This window comes from Neophocaena asiaeorientalis, unplaced genomic scaffold (assembly GCF_003031525.2).
Source record: "Neophocaena asiaeorientalis asiaeorientalis breed wild unplaced genomic scaffold, Neophocaena_asiaeorientalis_V1.1 scaffold56, whole genome shotgun sequence".
Classification (NCBI taxonomy): domain Eukaryota; kingdom Metazoa; phylum Chordata; class Mammalia; order Artiodactyla; family Phocoenidae; genus Neophocaena; species Neophocaena asiaeorientalis.
This window is the reverse complement of record NW_020175837.1, coordinates 248,211-265,411: the sequence shown is the minus strand read 5'-3', so window position 1 is coordinate 265,411 and position 17,201 is coordinate 248,211. Positions and strand designations below refer to the sequence as shown.

The window sequence follows — 17,201 nt, the reverse complement described above, 5'->3', positions numbered from 1 at the left end:
TCTTGAAGAATAAATAATAATGCTAATTTCTTGCCTTCCCTTCATCCCCCAGTGAGGGAAGGTGGCCAGGCCCACTCTAACCTCAGTCTCAGCAGCAAGGCTTGTGTGGGGCTCAGAAGGGCCAGGATCAGAGCTGAGTGTCTGGATATTCCTTACTAACTGTGTGACCGTGGACAAATCCCTTGACTTCTCTGTGTCTCTGTCTTCTTATTTATAATCTAGGAATAATAACAGCTCACAGGCTGTTGTAAAGACTGAATAAATTAATATAGGCAAAGTGCTCAGAATTGTGCCTGGCACTAACCGTTGTTAGCATCATCATTATTTACGTGTTGCACATCAGTTTCTACCAGAGGCTTCCAGGTGCATGTGAAGGATCTGGCTTAGGCCTTAGCCCTTGGCACGTATAAAGAGTAGAAAGAGATCTAATATTAGTATAGGTTCAGAGGAAAATAAAGGAGAAGGGAAAATAATCGCTTCATTTCAATTCTCTCCTCATCCCACATACAGGTACATGGACATTTAAAGAACTATTAAAAATATTTATTAGCTTGTTTCTATGTTTTAAAGAGAGAAGTAGTTTTACCTGGTCTTTCCACTTTTATAACTTCTGCTCCAAGATCTCCTAAATTCATAGTAGCAAAAGGTCCCGCCAGTACTCTACAATGTTAACAATGATAGATAAATTCATTACCATCTTTAAGATTTTTATATTAATTCTTTTCTTAATACTCCATCAACACAGACAAGCTCATATAATGTAAGAATTAAAATTGTTAAAACTAAAAAAAAAAAAATTGTTAAAACTGTTCAAAAAAGTGATTTGGCCATATGTATCAAGAGCTTTAAAAAGTATATTCCCTTTGATACAGTAATTCTACTTTCAGAATTCTATCTTAAGGAAGAAACTGAAAGATTTCCTGAGGCAAAGATTATTGTACAAGGAAGTCTCATTTATAATATAAAAACACTGAAGGATGACTAGGTAATTATGTGACAACTATATACTATAATAAAATATCTTATATTTTTTGTTGAATTTCGAATGACATGAGAAAATACTCAAAATATAACATTATGTTTAAAATGTGGATAAACCTGTAAGTTCAATATGGTTCCAATTTTTATTTTCAAAAGTTATATATAATACATATAATATGCAGATTGGAAAGAAATGTGTAAGTATTATACTAATTGTCTCATAGAATGATGAAATTACAGGAAATTTTCTTGGTTTTTCTTTCCAAAATTTCAATGATAAGCTTATAAACACCTTCTTATAATCCAAGAAATAAATGCCTTTTTAAAGAAGGGGGAAAACTCAATCACCAAAACACAGATAAACCAATGCAAACCTTGTTAGATCCAGAATTCTTACACCCTCCAACGGCTTCATATTGTCAGTATCTGGCAAAGACAGAAAATACTTAAGTTGATTACTAATTGTCGGAAGGAATAATGCAGAATTCTTCATATTCTTAGTAATATCTATTACTACCAAATAAATAAATTTTCCTTCACATTTCTGCTTTATATATAACACAGAAACCTTGACCCAGTCCAACTAAATCAATCTGTAAAAATTAAAGCTTCCAATACCAGATTATTCCCGATTTAATAAAGTCCAAAGCTACACTTAAGATAGTTTGTCTAATGAAAAATTTAAAAGTGGGACAAACTAATGAAAAATTTTAAAATGGGGGGAGGGGGTGTATAGGCTGAGCACAGAGGGTTTTTAGGACACTGAAAATACCCTGTATGATACTGTAATGATGGATACATGTCATTACACATTTGTCCAAACCCAGAATTGAGAAACAGAACTTTCCATTACCTGAAAGTTTTCTCCTGCCCTTTGCAAACTACCTCTCCCTCCATCCCCAACCTCAGGCAACCATTGATCTGCTTTCTGTCATTTTAGTTTGCATTTCCTAGAATTTTATATAAATGAAATCATACACTATGTACCCTGTCTGGCTTCTTTCATTCAGCATTATGATACTGAGACTCACCCATGTTGTTGCATTTTTATGAGTAGTATCCTACTCTATGGATATACCACATTTGTTTATCCATTCAGCTGTTGATGGACACTGGGTTGGTTCCAGTTTTAGGTTACAGTGGATCAAGCTACTATGAACATTTGTGTACAAGTCCGTGTGCGGACATGTTTTCATTTCTCTTGAGTAAATACCTAGTGGAATGGCTGGGTAATATGGTAAGTTTATGCTTAACTTTCTAAGAAACTGCCAAACAGACTTCCACAGTGTTTGTACTACAGCGTGCGTTCTAGAAACTCCACATCCTCTCAACACTAGGTATTGCTCATCTTTTAAAGGTTAGCCATTCTAATGGGTATATGATGTTTCTCTGTGGTTTTAACTGGAATTTCCCTGTTGACTAATGCTGTTGAAAATCTTTTCATGTAATAATAGGCCATTCATACATCTTCGATTGTGAATTGCCTCACTGCTTTTATTTTTTTTAACTGTTTATCTTATATTGGAGTATAGTTGATTAACAATGTTGTGATAGTTTCAGGTGTACAGCAAAGTGACTAAGTTACACATATACATGTATCTATTCTTTTTCATATTCTTTTCCCATTTAGGTTGTTACATAATATTGAGCAGAGTTCCCTGTGCTATACAGTAGGTCCTTGTTGGTTACCCACTTTAAATATTACAGTGTGTACATGTCAACCCCAAACTCCCTAACTACCCCTTCCCCTGCCTCACTGTTTTTAATACTGAAGCAAAATATTCAAAACAGTGCAAAAATCCACCAACAGGTGAAATGTTAAATAAGCACCTGCACATCCATATAAAAAAATACCGTACCGATGTTAAGAAAAATGAGACATTTACATACCCTGACATGTAAAGTTCACCAAGATATATTCCTAAGTTAAAAAATAAATCAAGTTGTAGAACAGAATGTATAATATGATCCTATATTTGTAAAGATACATAATAACATTAATAATACATGTTGGTGTTTCTAGGAGCATTCATAAAATTCTACTGGTGGTTAAATCCTGGGGTAAGAATTTATGGAGAACTTTCACTAGCTAAGTTATTTATTTCTGTAATTTTGCTTAATTGTGATTAAGTGTATAATCAGCAAAAAAAGAAAATGAAAAAGTGAAAACATAAAGAACAAAATGAGAGAGAAAACAAGATATTTTAGAGAAAATAAAACATAGAAAAAGACCTCAAATGTGAGAAGATATTTTGACAACATTAGGAATGAATGCACAAGTAAGTAATTCTTTATGTTACATAAGACTCCAAAACTACTGGTCTTATGTACTCATCTCTTTTGGGGCCCTTCTTTTATTTCAAATGATGCAGGAAATATATTTAGAGGTCTCTTCAACCCATAAATCTCATTTCATTATAAATCTATAAAGAGAAGTCTGTATTTCTCTACCAATATCAACTCACAACCATAATAAATGTTGTTTAATGACACAAAACTTTTCAAATGAATTAATTTAACATCAGGCAATAGAATTTTACTTTTATTATCTGAGAAGATAACCAGAAAGGACTTCTAGAGCACATTTAAGTCAAAATCAATTAATGAGTTTTAAACAGTTAAGAGCATAAACCCTGGAGACTGACTGAATTTAATTCTCTGCTTCACTACTTACTACCCTAGTGACCTTGACCAAGGTAACTTCACTTCTCTGAGCTTCAGTTTCCTCATTTGAAACACCTATATCATAGAGTTTGCAAGGATTAAATGAAATGTTATATGTAAAGTGCATAGTACACTTCCTGGAACATGGTAAATGCTCACTAAAAATCAACAATTGTTATCATCATCCTCATCATTGTATTATACAGTCACAATACCTATTAAAGTAGATAATCCAGATTTGAAAACAAGAGAAAAACACATGACTCATGATTATTTCAAAGAACAGAAAATAACATATATGATTCTCAATACTCTATACTTTAAAAAAGATATCTATAGCCATATTTTGCCTGTTTGTGAAAGACCAGAATAGGCTGATTACGGGGGGAAAAGAACAGTTGAAAAGAGCATCTATTATAACGTAATTTGTTAAGATATATTGAGCAGCTTGTATATTGCTCTAACTTATTTGGCCTCTAGGATGGAAAGCTATTATGATGATCACAGCTGAGTAACCATGCAAAGCAGTATAACTATAATGAAGTTGCCATCAAATCTATGCTTGCCAGAGCTGCTTCTAGGAACTCCCCTGGTATTTGGCCCTAAGGTTTCCATGACACAAAGAAACTTCAGCAGCACCAGAGTAGATATAATTGACAGATGCCCACACAAGTGGCTCATCTGTATGACAGACATCATGGCATCCCTCCCCCACTGTACTAGTCAACTACTGAGACATTGAAAAAAAAAAAAAAGTCGTCATAAAACAAACTGATCGAATACCACTATGAAATACAACATGTGATATACACCGAAATGATTTCTTAATTTGATATTTTACAGAGAACTTAACTACCAGAACTTAGGAGTGAGACAGTAGATGGATATCTCTTCAAAGCTTTATTTAGAACAGTTAGCAGGATATTTTCTTTCTAGCACAGGTTAAAAGTCTTGAAAGAAGCTCTGTTCCTAATAGTATAATTTGGCAGGTAATTTTAGGAGTTTAGAGTACTTGGAAAATTAGAATCCACTGGAAAACATTCCACGGAACCTAAAAATTTTGAGTTGTAAAAAGGTACTGTGGAAGTGATGCCAAAGTTACGAGGCAATTACACCATTTAGAGACAACCAGAGAACAAGAGCTAGATGGATAGTAACTTATAATAATTTATAATTCACCTTCCATTGACACTCAGTTTCTTGAGAATTGCCCTTCTCTTGCAAGGACTTGGCTATTACTATGGGATTTGCAATCAAACAGGTTTTTAAACTGTTGGATGCTACTATTTTAATGAAAACTTGAGAAATCTACAGGAAGAACAGTGGAAAAAGACCAGATAAAGGGTTTCTGAATGATAGGTAAAGCATGCTACAACTACAACCAAAGTACAAATCAGCACTAATCCCAAATCCCTCTGCTCTTCTACATTTCCCAGCTTCTCTTGCAATTAGGTTGGGCCCAAATGCCGGGGGGCCTGGCCAATGAAACATAAGCTAATTCCAGCCCTGATCCTTAAAAACATCCCACAAAATCCTCCAGGCTTCTATACTCCTGCCACAGTGACCTTGGAAGCTACAATTTTCAAATAGTGTAGCTATATGTGCAAGAAAGATGTTTTATTGTATTAAGCCACTGAGATTGTAGGCTAATTTGTACCACCACCCCATCTAGCCTATCCTGACCAATGAAGAAACCAAGCATTGGAGGAGGAAAAATGGTAGCCTCTAAGCGATCATAGAGCATCAAAGCCAACAACTGGAAAGTCCATTTCAGGGGTAGGTTGTTTCACTGTTAGCAGCAGTCTTCAAACTGAGATATGTGAAGACTTCTGTAAGAAATGAATCATTTTAAAGAAATCAATTTCCAGGTCTTCAACTTTCATATACATTTTTTCCTAAAAATAAGCCTTCTTTCATGATAAGCCTTCTCCCACTGGGCAGAAGGAAAACATATTCCTTACACATTACAACTCTTACCCTCATCTTAGTTCTTGTAAAATCTACTTGTGATAAAAACTTTTAAATATGAACTTAATATATGCAATGAATTGCCTTTCAAAAGTCATTTAGGAGAAAGACCACTGCTATAGACCGGCACGTGGAAAGGTAGAAAACAGCACCAACTTATAGACTTTATAAATCAATTTATAGTTATAGGATTCACAACCAAAAGTCAGGAAGCCAGAGAAAAAAACTTCAGTGTTCAGGCCTCCTTAAAGGGCCAGCCTGAAGTGAACTACTCAGAGGATAAGAAGTGGCTGAAGCAGGTACTCACGGAGCAAATGATAGCAATGAATTACCAAATATGAATGCCCACAAACCCAAGAGGCCGCTGGAACTTCTCCGTGTTGGTGTGGTGGCTCTCCTCCCGGAGAAGACTGAGCAAAGGCAAGACCTTTGTGCCAACTAGGGAAAGGCATCCCTTCCAGGGGACAACCAGCAAAACGCCATCACAGGTACTTGAGGGAAATGATAATTATCACGGCAAAGAAGAAAATGTGTGCACGCGATGCGTGGGAAGGTGGAGGTGGGGCACGTGTGACTGTGAATGTGATGAGCCTCTTTTGACACAAAAAAGGTAGGGAACCCGATTTTACAGACCCACTGCAGATAAACGGAGGAGGAACAGAAGGGAAGGGAAGGGACAGCCTGGAAGAAGTGTGTGGACGGATACATATGTGAGAAAAAATGTCATGATTTGATTTGTTTTCGGGACTTCCCTGGCAGTCCAGTGATTTAAGAGTCCGCGCTTCCACTGCATGGGACACAGGTTCGATCCCCGGTGGGGGAACTAAGATCCCGCATGCCGCATGGCAGGGCCAAAACCAATAAAGAAACAAGCCCATGATTTGTTTTCAACAGCTTCCAATGGGTAATTCTGACGAGCAGGAGATGTCTAGAGGGAATTTAGGATGCTTTCTGTGAAGGGCTACAGAACCCTCCCAGGAATTTCTCTTTAAGGAGTAAAGATAAAAACTATTCTCTAAGGCTTTTAGAGTTTTGGGGGATGGAGAAAGGAGAATGAAAAGCATGCTTCCAAGGACAGAGGAAGGTCTTAAGGTGACCTAGCCATGTTCATGTTATAAATTCTTTCAAACTTTTCACACATTTCATCAAACTGTCCACCAGAAAGGCAGTATTAACATATACTGGCACCAGCAGTATATGAAAACAGTGTTCTCCACCATCTTCCGTAACCCTGCATATGATCACTTGGTTTGGGGAGCATATTGTTTACTTGTTTGTTGTAAATTTAACAGTTAAAAATTTGCATGCTACCACCATTTTAATTTGCATTTATTTAATGACCTCTAAATTACATTGTTTTTAACACTTGCTCTTTTTCTTCTCAAACATAATCTATTCTTCTCGTTGGCCCATATTTCTACAGGCGTGTTTACCTTTTTTCTTATTGATTTGTGTGGATTCTTCGTGTAGTAAGAATATTAACCTTTTATGAGTCATAATTAGTAAAAGTAATTTTTCTTTACCTGCTGTTTGGTTTTTTGGATGGTTTTGGAATTTCACTTTCGAAAAATCATTTCTTTTACTTTCTGCCTTTGCTATTGTTTCAGAGTTCCTTCATACTACCCGCACCTTCAGTGAGTTGCTAAAAGGACTCAGCACATAGTTGTATTCATGGCTAAAGGTTTATTACAGCAAAATGATATATGACCCAATCAGTCAGTGAAAAAGATGGGCAGAGTCTGGAAAAACCCATGCACAGGCTTCTTATGTTCTCTCCCTCCCATGAGGGGCCATGCCAAGCTTCTTTTGTTGCTTCTTTCTCCAGCAACAAAAAAATTCAGTAACATGTGCAATGTTTCTGCTCAGGGAAGTCTATTACGGACCCAGAATCCAAAGGCTTTATTGAGGGCTTTTCACATAGGCACTCTCTGCTCAGCATACACCAAAATTCTGGACTCCCAGAAGAATAGCAGGTGCTCACCATAAATCCATAAATCACACTGATTGTACAAATCATCTAGGCACCCTTATTAATTAGGAAGCAGTTCCAGTGCCAAATTCCCAGATGCCAAACAAGGGCCACACTTGTAAGAAGGTCTTTCTAAAGATAGCAGCCTGAGGCCTGCTATGTTAACTCTTTTCTGTACAGGTATCATGTTTTTCCAACCCCACATTATACACTCATGTATAGTTGGTTTTCCCTTTTAAAAAGCTTTTATTTTCCAATTTAAAGTATGTGAGGTTTATTTTTTTCTATTTATATATTAAGTATTTGCTTCTTAGATAAGAGACTAATATTTTTTCTTGCCTTCTATTTTCCTAAACATTTCAGGTTTTCTACAAAAGGTACGTATTGTTTTTACAATTGGAAAAATACAAAGATACCAGTTCTGGCGACATTAAAATTTTACTTACTCCTTTTAAAACAAACATTTGTGTCTGGAAAAGAATAATCATACTCTTACATTTTTCTTCATGTCAAAGTATTCTGTCAACAATTTTATTATTTTCAATGAAAACTTTTATAAGTGTGAGTTAATGCATTAAGACTTGCATTACACATGGGTGAAGAATATTAGTCTAAAAGAAATAAACATGTATAATACTTTTCACCTGTGCTTGACTACTGTGGATAGTGGATACATGCTTAGAATTGAAAAGAAGATCATTAACAGTAGTTTGGCTCTCAGAGGCAAAAACAAGTTACTTCTAATACCTGCTTTATCAATGAGAATATTACATAAGTGACAGTTAAGTGGTCTACTGCATTCAAGGCAGGTCTCACCTTATCAGTAAATGAGCTAATCAATCTCAGAGATGCCTTTACTTTTCTACGACTGACAGTCTTCAACATGGAACAGCTGACAACAGAACCTATATAAGGAAAACTGAGGTAACCTGAAAGGCTTCAGGAAATATTAAGATAAAGCTTATGCTCTAAGTATACATACAGTAGGCCCTCTGTATCTGTGGGTTCCCCAACTGCAGACTCAACCAGCAGTGTACCGAAAATATTTGGGAGAAAAAAATGCCAAGAAATTCCAAAAAGCACGATTCGAATATGCTGCACCTCCCACAACTACTTACATAGCAGTTGCACCATACTGTCAACTATTTACATATCATTTATATTGTATCAGATATTATAAGTAATATGGAGATGATTTTAGGTATACACAGGTTGTGTAGTTATATGCAAATACTAAACCATTTTATATAGTAAGGGACTTGAGCACCCTCAGTTTTTGGTATCCAAAGGGGGTTCCTGGAACCAATCCCCTGCAGATACCGAGGGATGACTGTACAAACATTTCTAGGGCTCTCTTCAGCAGCACATAGACTAAAATCAGAACAAAAACTTCTATACATAGAAACTATTAAATACAGTCTTCTGTCCTAAGAAGTGCTTTCATCATCAAAAATACATTTTTGGGGGGACTTCCCTGGTGGTTCAGTGGTTAAGACTCTGTGTTTCCAACGCAGGGGGGCGCAGGTTCGATCCCTGGTCAGGGAACTAAGATTCTATAGGCCGTGCGGCGTGGAAAAAAAAAAAAAAAATATATATATATATATATATAAACTTTTTAATATCTATATGTATTCAAAAACATGAGGTTTTTGAAGCAGAGATCAGAGTTATTATTACTTACATCAAGAAATGCACCATTTTTCCCACACCTAATATGCCACAGGCGTCATAATGAGAGCTGGTGGACTAGGCGTGCACATGTAAGCATTGAACCACAGGATAGGTCCCCAAAATTATAAATCTATTAGTTTGTATGGGATAGCTGCCCAGCAGCCACCTTCCCCCAAGAAAAGCAGAGAAAGCTTATCTCCCTAATGTAAGCAAATTCTTCTTCGGAAGAAAAGGGGATGATCCCTGGGTTCTAACCCTTTGGAATATAAATAAATGTCTCCAGGGGGAAAGATAAACTTCCCTGGGTTTACAATCTCAATCTTGGGAATGTCTCCAAGGCTCTGAGTTTTATACCCCTTTGAAATATAAACATAAACTTCCTGAGAGTTCTCTAACAATCATTTCAGTCATCCTTTAACTTCCAAGGCTTGCCCTTTAACCCAGGCTCTAGTTTCCTTGGCTTAGAAAGCCCTGACCATGCAGAAACATGAAAATATTTACTCCTTGGTAATAAGCAGTAAAACTAACCAAAGTATTTACTTTTGCAGCACTCATTAATACCTGACAGCTACCTAAAATATTGGCTTTCAAACCCTTTCTGGAGAGCCCTAGGAATTCCTTAGCAGTGCCCCAGAAGTGTCTTTTCAGGGAGGTAGTTAAAGTAGGGGACAGAGGGAGCAGCTATGAGACCCCAATTCCTTCAAAAAGCCATCTGCTCTCATAAAGGCTCTACAAAAAAAAAAAAAAAAAAAATTTGTTTAATCTACTGAAAAAAGACACACCAAAAAATCTTAGGTAACCCAAATAAAGATCCTCAGTCTTATAGAAATAGACAAGGCCCCATTTTCACTTACACTTAAATTTCCTTAGTGGTACTCTTATACAAGTAAAACTTATAAAACATGCACCACCACAAAGTTAACCAATTAATCTGGGGGCTCCCCATATAACTCATGGGTCCTGAGAAAGTTCCTTGACGTTTTGCCTGTTGATGTCCTCTGTGTACAATGCCACTTGAAGACAGCACCTAGCCACTAAGAGTGTCTTCAATAAAAGCACTATCCTACTGAGGATCCTGCTTTCTAATGCTGGTCCTCCCTAAAGAGTGCTGCAATTCTCTTTTTGTGGGAACAATACCTGTGTTACTCACAAAAGTGCTCTTTTCTCTCCACAGGACTCAGACTTAGTTCACGGGGCAGCCACCAAACTCTCATATACATCATCCCAATTCACTTTTCTATTTCCAGGTAATGCAACATAAAACTTCCTTCATCTCTCTTCCCCTGAACTCACCACCATATAAATAACCAACACAAGTATGTATCTGGGAACCTCAGACCCACCAGTTCAGGCAGCCAGACTGCAATTCCCAGGTTCATACTCCGGAAGGTTCTAGCTACATTCACAAAAGTTCAATACTAAGGTTGTATCTACTAGTCTTTAAATATCTAAAATAATATGCTACGCAGTACCACTATCAGAATTTTACATGCTTATTTATCGATTGCATTTTTCAAAGGACGGACCGAGTGTCAATTCATATTTCTTTACCTAGGAAAAAAGACAACTGCCTGGGATTCAAGAAGCCTGAGTTCTGGTCCCACATCCATTTGCTATGTGAATTCAAGCAAGTCACTTCAGTTTTCTTGGACAGTTTCTCATCTGTGAAAAGGCAAGTTGCCTATTCTCAGAAGTGATCCAAGGGGAATCTGGAGTTTTCATATAATTAAGAATGTACTCTCCCTCAATCCTCATATATACCTGAAAACATGATGACAGGCACACTGTCATGTGCAATCTACCTGTCAAAATCTACCTCCCCCGTTTCTAATGCAAGTTCATATGTGTAGAAGATAGCAGTGTATCACTATAGGAAAGAGCATTCCAGAAGTGTAAGGCAAGTAAAATGACAACTTACAGTACTTCACTCAATTCTGCAAAACATTTGCCAGTTATTTAAAAATGAACAAAGGTAATTTTGATCCCTGCCACCCTCATTTTTCTGCTCCCTCCCCCCAAAATGTAGATTAGTTGATGATATTAAAGGGGGTATCATAGGTGAGAATCACTGACCAATATGATGTGACCCACTCATTCATTCAATAAATATCTGACAGCTCAATTACCAGGCATTAAGCTAAGCACCAAAGACAATGTCCAGAAAGGTGCTTAGCTTTGGCCAGGACAAAAGCATATAATAAAGTGAATAATCTGGGATCCCCGGGCCTTAACTGCATCACAAAGCCTTGATGGCATTATCCTGCCTTGATTGATTCTACAACTTGTATCTAAAGGAAAAGCTTGATGAACCGAATTCCCTCAGTACAAACCACCACAGGAAAGTGTGTGTGTATCTCCATTCATCAAGGACAGAAGCTGAGAAAACATCCCATTCTTCGGCTTTGCCACATCACAGAACATGTCAAATGGACAGTGAGGAATGGCACCTGCAAGAAGGTTCACAGGCTGAAAAGCACAGGTCCAGGCTACCCATTAGGCCATGACTAAATGAGTCTGAAAATTCTTTAAGATTCTGTTTCCTACAAGATGATTTCAAGACTCACAGTGGACTATCATTCCCAGATTCGGAGGGTGTAAAGAAAGTTCTAGAAAACTGCAGTAAATCTAAATTTCATCTTCTAAATAAAATTCTGAGACAGGTATTCGGTACAAAGGTGGGGGGCTTTACATTAGGGGTCATTCTTGAATGATCACACTTTTCTTTTTAACCAAAAGTCTGTGAAACGATCATTATTTTAAGAGCTTTAGCCAAATGTTGCTAATTTTGAAAATCAGGCTCTCTGCTTCCTAACCAACTCGCTTACCCACTTGCATTTAACAACAGCAAGGAAGGGAGTAAAGTCCGGCCTCTGCGAGCACAGCCTCGCCCCCGAGTTATTTAAAGTGCAGCCGCATAGCACAGGGAGATCAGCTCGGTGCTTTGTGACCGCCTGGAGGGGTGGGATAGGGAGGGGGGAGGGGAGGAGACGCAAGAGGGAAGATCTATGGGAACATATGTATATGTATAGCTGATTCACTTTGTTATAAAGCAGAGACTAACACACCATTATAAAGCAATTATACTCCAATAAAGATGTAAAACATAATAAAAAATAAAGTGCAGTCTGAAACCCTTCCTGAAATGTGGCTGGGGGTGCATTTTTCAAGGTATTTAAACTTGGGGGACGAGGGGGGAGGAGTAAGGGAGAGAGGCGAGTCCGCCCAGTAGGACCGCGCAGGGGCCGGACCCAGGCCTGGACGCCGGGCAGGGTGACAACGGGGCGACCGCGGAGCCAGGGCAAGGGGAGACGCGAAAGGCCAAAGGGCGGGCGCCGGGGGCAGCGGATACTTCTGGAAAGCGCGGCGCTCTCCTCAGGATGCCGCTGGAGTGGGGAGGCTGGGGCTGGGGTCCCTTTCGCCGCCCGGACCGAGTCTCGGAGGATACCTGACTGAGGGCGGCCGGTCCACAACCCCCTCCCGCCGCCCCGGCGGGAGAGAAGGCCGGTTCTCCGCAGAGCCGCGACCCTCGCCAGCGTCGCCAGCGTCGCCAGGGTCGCCTGCATCGCGAACCCCTCTGAAATCCTCCTTCCCTGCGTGAGTGGAGAACGAAGTGCGCGCGCAACCCGCAGCCACTGGGGGCGCCCGCGGACACCTCGGTCCCCGCCCCCCGCCAGGTGGGAACGGCCCGGCCCTGCCGAGCTCTCCGGGCCCGCCTCCATCCGTTCGGCAGGCGTCTAGTACGTCAGTCAGTGGCAACCAAAGCCCGCGAGACTGCAAAGGCCATTGCTGGGGCCCGGGATTCGCCCTTTCCTTTATCCTTTTTCTTCCTCCTTCCTTCACTTAAATCAGCTGAATCTGTACCCAATTCGATAACCTACTTATCCCGCCGCCCCAGAGGAACCTTTGTGAGGCCGGAACCAATGTGGTCTATGTGCTGGCGGGCGGAGGACTGTTTTGGTGAAGGACCACGAAGTGTCTGTGAACGGTTGGTCTCGACAGTTCCGGCGGGAGCACGCGCCATTGAGGTCCTCGTTTTCGTCTTCTGAGATGCACCGACAGAATTTCCGACCCCCGACTCCTCCTTGCCCCAGCCCGGGTGTAGGAGGTTGGGGTAGCGGGAGCAGCTTCCGGGGTACCCCGGGCGGAGGCGGAGCGCGGCCGCCATCCCCGCGGGACGGGTACGGGAGTCCACACCACACGCCGCCGTACGGGCCCAGGTCTAGGCCCTACGGGAGCAGCCACTCTCCGCGACACGGCGGCAGCTTCCCTGGGGGCCGGTTCGGGTCTCCGTCCCCTGGCGGCTACCCTGGCAACTACTCCAAGTCCCCCGCGGGGTCCCAGCAGCAATTCGGCTACTCCCCAGGGCAGCAGCAGACCCACCCCCAGGTAATAATAGCCAGCGTTTGCCGAGCTCTTACTGTATGGCAGGCATGGTACTGATAATCCCTTTGCGTGGATTATTTTGAATCCTCTATGAAGTGAGATACTATCGTTAGCCCCATGTCGCAGATGAATAAACTGAGGCTCAGAGAAGTTAAGTATAACTTTCTTTAGAATGCTGTAAAAAGTTGCAGATCTGTACTTTGTTTCTATAGTCCTCCTACTTTTAGCCAGTACACTGCCGCTCAAACACAGATTTCCCTAATTCCCTCTCCTTCGTCAGGGGCCTGGCCAGTTCGTTGCAGTAAATTCTGAGTCCCCGGTCTTCAAGGAGGAAAAAAAGCGAATGAATCCCCAGCATAGGGCTCAACTCCAGGGTTACAGGCTAGTGCCGTCTTCCTACTGATGGCACCTTTTCCCTTTTTTTCTTTTCTTCTTTTTTTTTTTCATTTTGGCCTTAGTTTTTCAACTACATTGGCTTCTGCTCTAAGGCTTCTTTCTGGTATGTCTAGGATTCTGTGGTTTACATCTTAAATATGCTTGGTAGTTTTCCAACTTATGCTAAACCAAACCCATCCCTTTTGAGTGTGGAGCTAATGAGATGGGAGGGTTCTAGAAATTTTGAAGCTGTAGGGTTAAATAAAAAAAAAAAGTTTAATTTGCTTCCAGAAGCAATAGGGAAATACTGAGGGAAAGACTACAGTACAAGTAATTTCTTACTTCATCACCAGTTTATAGTTTGGGAAAGTTATTACATTAGAAACCCAAAAGGATTTGAAGTGACAGTGGGCATAAAACTATCAATAAATTAGTATATCAAATAGGTTTAAATACTTTTTTAAAACACTAGATTAAAGGAAGCATGGACTTTGCAAGTGAACATATTTGGGTTCAAGACACAACTTTTAACTAGCAGTGTGATCCCCTCTAGCCTCTAAAGAAAAAGTACCAGTTACCTCTACTAAATGTCTTTTTAACTGATGATTTTTTTTCTAAAGGGTTCTCCAAGGACATCTACACCATTTGGATCAGGGCGTGGTAGAGAAAAGAGAATGTCTAATGAGTTGGAAAGTTATTTCAAGCCTTCAATGCTTGAAGACCCTTGGGCTGGCCTAGAACCAGTATCTGTAGTGGATATAAGCCAACAATACAGCAATACTCAAACATTCACAGGCAAAAAAGGAAGATACTTTTGTTAACATTTCTGAAATTCAACTGGAAGCTTCATTTGTCAGGAACATCTTGGACAAAACTTTTGCTTGTAATTAAGTTGAACCCTAACGTGGTGACTTTGAATAATTAGTTGTGTCTTCCTTCATCATATCAAGTATTTTTGGTGTTAGAGAAGACATATGGTAGGATAATTTGCAATATTTAGCTCTCTGGAAGTGCCTACCAATTTTTGAAGATTGACAGTTTCCAAATACTTAACATTCTTGGTTATATAATGGACATTTGTCTTTTAATGTTTTTCCAATGTTTCAAAATAAAACATTTTGTCTTTCTAGCTATATTGTGCTTTGTCATATGCCAAAGAATTATTAAAATAATGCTTTGTAATCACATAGTTAGAATTCGTAAGTATATATTTTGCATACTACTTTTGAAAATGAAATAGACTGTCCTTTGTCCTGTAGACAGTTCTTTATTTGTTCATAGGGAAAGGGGGTAAAGGAAAAGAATAAAGGAGATTTCTATTCATATTATAACCATTGTTCTGCATGCATATTTTATGTAATGCTTTTGTAAAAATGCATTGAAACTTGATTGAAAGTTACAGAAACCCGCTTAAGCTTAAATTTAAAAAAATATTCATACCCTTCATACTCATTTAACTGCAGAGGACAAGGATAGACCTACTTCTTGCATAGCTATATTAAAGAGTTCTGCATCTGAATTTCTCTACTCCACATCTCTCAGTATTGTGGAGTCATTTTCTCTTGAGGCCCAGGAAGATGGCTACCAGCAGTCTTAAGTCACTTCCATTGTGAAGAGAACATTTCCCAGCTCTATCAATCTCAGTGAAGACAGATTAGCCATGCTTAGGTCAAATTTTAGAGTCTTAATCCAATAACTATGATCAAGGCAGTGTGGCATGATTAGCTTGGACATGGATTCACCCCTACAATGAGGCAGGGTCCCATGGTCTTCAGCCCCACCAGGCCTCTCTGGACTAAAGAAAGGCTTTCCAAAGGAAGGAATGCTACATACCTACTCCTACAGTAATGGGGAGAAAAATGAAAATGTTGGGGATTTTCATTTTCCCCAACTAATTAAACAAAATCAAGTCTTATAACATTCAGGCTTTTTAGATATTTTAGGGTCACAATATATGATGAAAGTATAGCTAAAATTTTATTTAAACATTCCCAGAAAGAAAGCTTTAAAAGTGAAAAGGTTACACCACCTATTTGAGCCATAACCACTTCTATTTGTATGTTAGGTCTTTTCACAGAGGCAAAACAAAATGAGAAGGGAAGGATTTTAGATTAATAAAAGCTCCATGACACCCAGGACTACTACTACCAGTTACTAGCTTGGTGAATTATTTAACTTCTCTGTGCCTCAATTTTCTTATATGTAAAATGAAAAACTTAACAGTACCCATGTCATAGAGGTGTTGTGTTTGAGGATTAAATGGGTTTACATGTGTGAAAACTCTTAGGCCAGAGCCTGGCACATAGTAAGCCCTCTAAATGGTAGCTGTTACTTTCTCACTTACCCCTATATCCTCAGCTCTTAGAATGATGCCTGGAAAATAGTAGGTGCTTAATAAATATTTGGTGAGTGGATGCAGACATTCTGATTACAACTACTGTATTGCTCTGCCTTTATCTCCTATATATAAAGAGAATAGTAATTTTTCCCCCAGTGTTCTAAAGGGAATGTCCTTATTTTCTAACATCTTGTATTTCTAGATGATTTGAGGTCATGATGTATGATGAAAATTAGAGCAAGTACAATACTTTTGCATACCTTTTATTGAACTTAATAGGTAAGAAATATTATCTCTACGAAGTGACATTTAGAAATAATTATTAAGCCATTGCTTGGAGATCACTGGATTATTGGCAGAAATAAAGGAAGTCAAGAAAGGTTTTATGCTAATGTATTCGTATCATATTTGGAAAACATTCAAATTATAATTGTTCTAATGGCTTATGTGCATTTTATTTTACTACTTTATAAGTGTAATGTTAACTAAATGTAAAATTTCTCTTCTGCCAAGTTACCAACATCTTCCAGAGGTCTGACCTTTCTGATTTTAAGAGAAACATTTTTGTCCTCAGGAAAGATACATTGCTTTTCTGCTCTGGTTGGTAGTGTATATAGTTATCAAAGGTCTTTCGACATTGATATTGGTTTGTTTATATTACTAGCCTATTTTTGTTTAGCTGAGTGAAAGGAATTGATCATTCTTTTAAATGAAAAATGATTTTTTAACTTGTTCCAGAATACACGTTTTTACCTCCGCAGAGATGCTAAATAACTGTGTTAGGGAAATTTATAGTTAAGTATGCATCTTAAATATTCATATAATTAAAGAATGGAAGTATAATCTATAGCT

The 17,201-nt window shown here is 38.9% G+C and overlaps 2 protein-coding genes across 4 annotated transcripts in view; one reads left to right on the top strand and one right to left on the bottom strand.

The window, feature by feature from the left end:
• SUGCT (succinyl-CoA:glutarate-CoA transferase) overlaps nucleotides 1-12,864 on the bottom strand; it is a 735,783-nt gene extending 722,919 nt beyond the window's left edge. For all 3 annotated transcript variants that reach the window (XR_003001522.1, XR_003001521.1, XM_024732946.1), the window contains exons 1-3: nucleotides 12,699-12,864; nucleotides 1,356-1,407; nucleotides 587-660 (exon numbers count right to left, since the gene is read on the bottom strand). Coding sequence is in view for 1 of the 3 variants with exons in the window: in XM_024732946.1 (XP_024588714.1) it covers nucleotides 587-660; nucleotides 1,356-1,407; nucleotides 12,699-12,816 (244 nt within the window). In the remaining 2 variants the exon portion in view is untranslated. The remainder of the gene's footprint in view (nucleotides 1-586; nucleotides 661-1,355; nucleotides 1,408-12,698) is intronic.
• A 90-nt stretch (nucleotides 12,865-12,954) lies between these two features.
• On the top strand, nucleotides 12,955-15,342 carry MPLKIP (M-phase specific PLK1 interacting protein). Its single transcript, XM_024732938.1, has 2 exons — nucleotides 12,955-13,639; nucleotides 14,632-15,342. The coding sequence occupies exons 1-2, from the start codon at nucleotides 13,301-13,303 to the stop codon at nucleotides 14,830-14,832; spliced, it is 540 nt and encodes a 179-aa protein (XP_024588706.1). The 5' UTR covers nucleotides 12,955-13,300; the 3' UTR covers nucleotides 14,833-15,342.
• The last annotated feature ends 1,859 nt before the right edge of the window (nucleotides 15,343-17,201 follow it).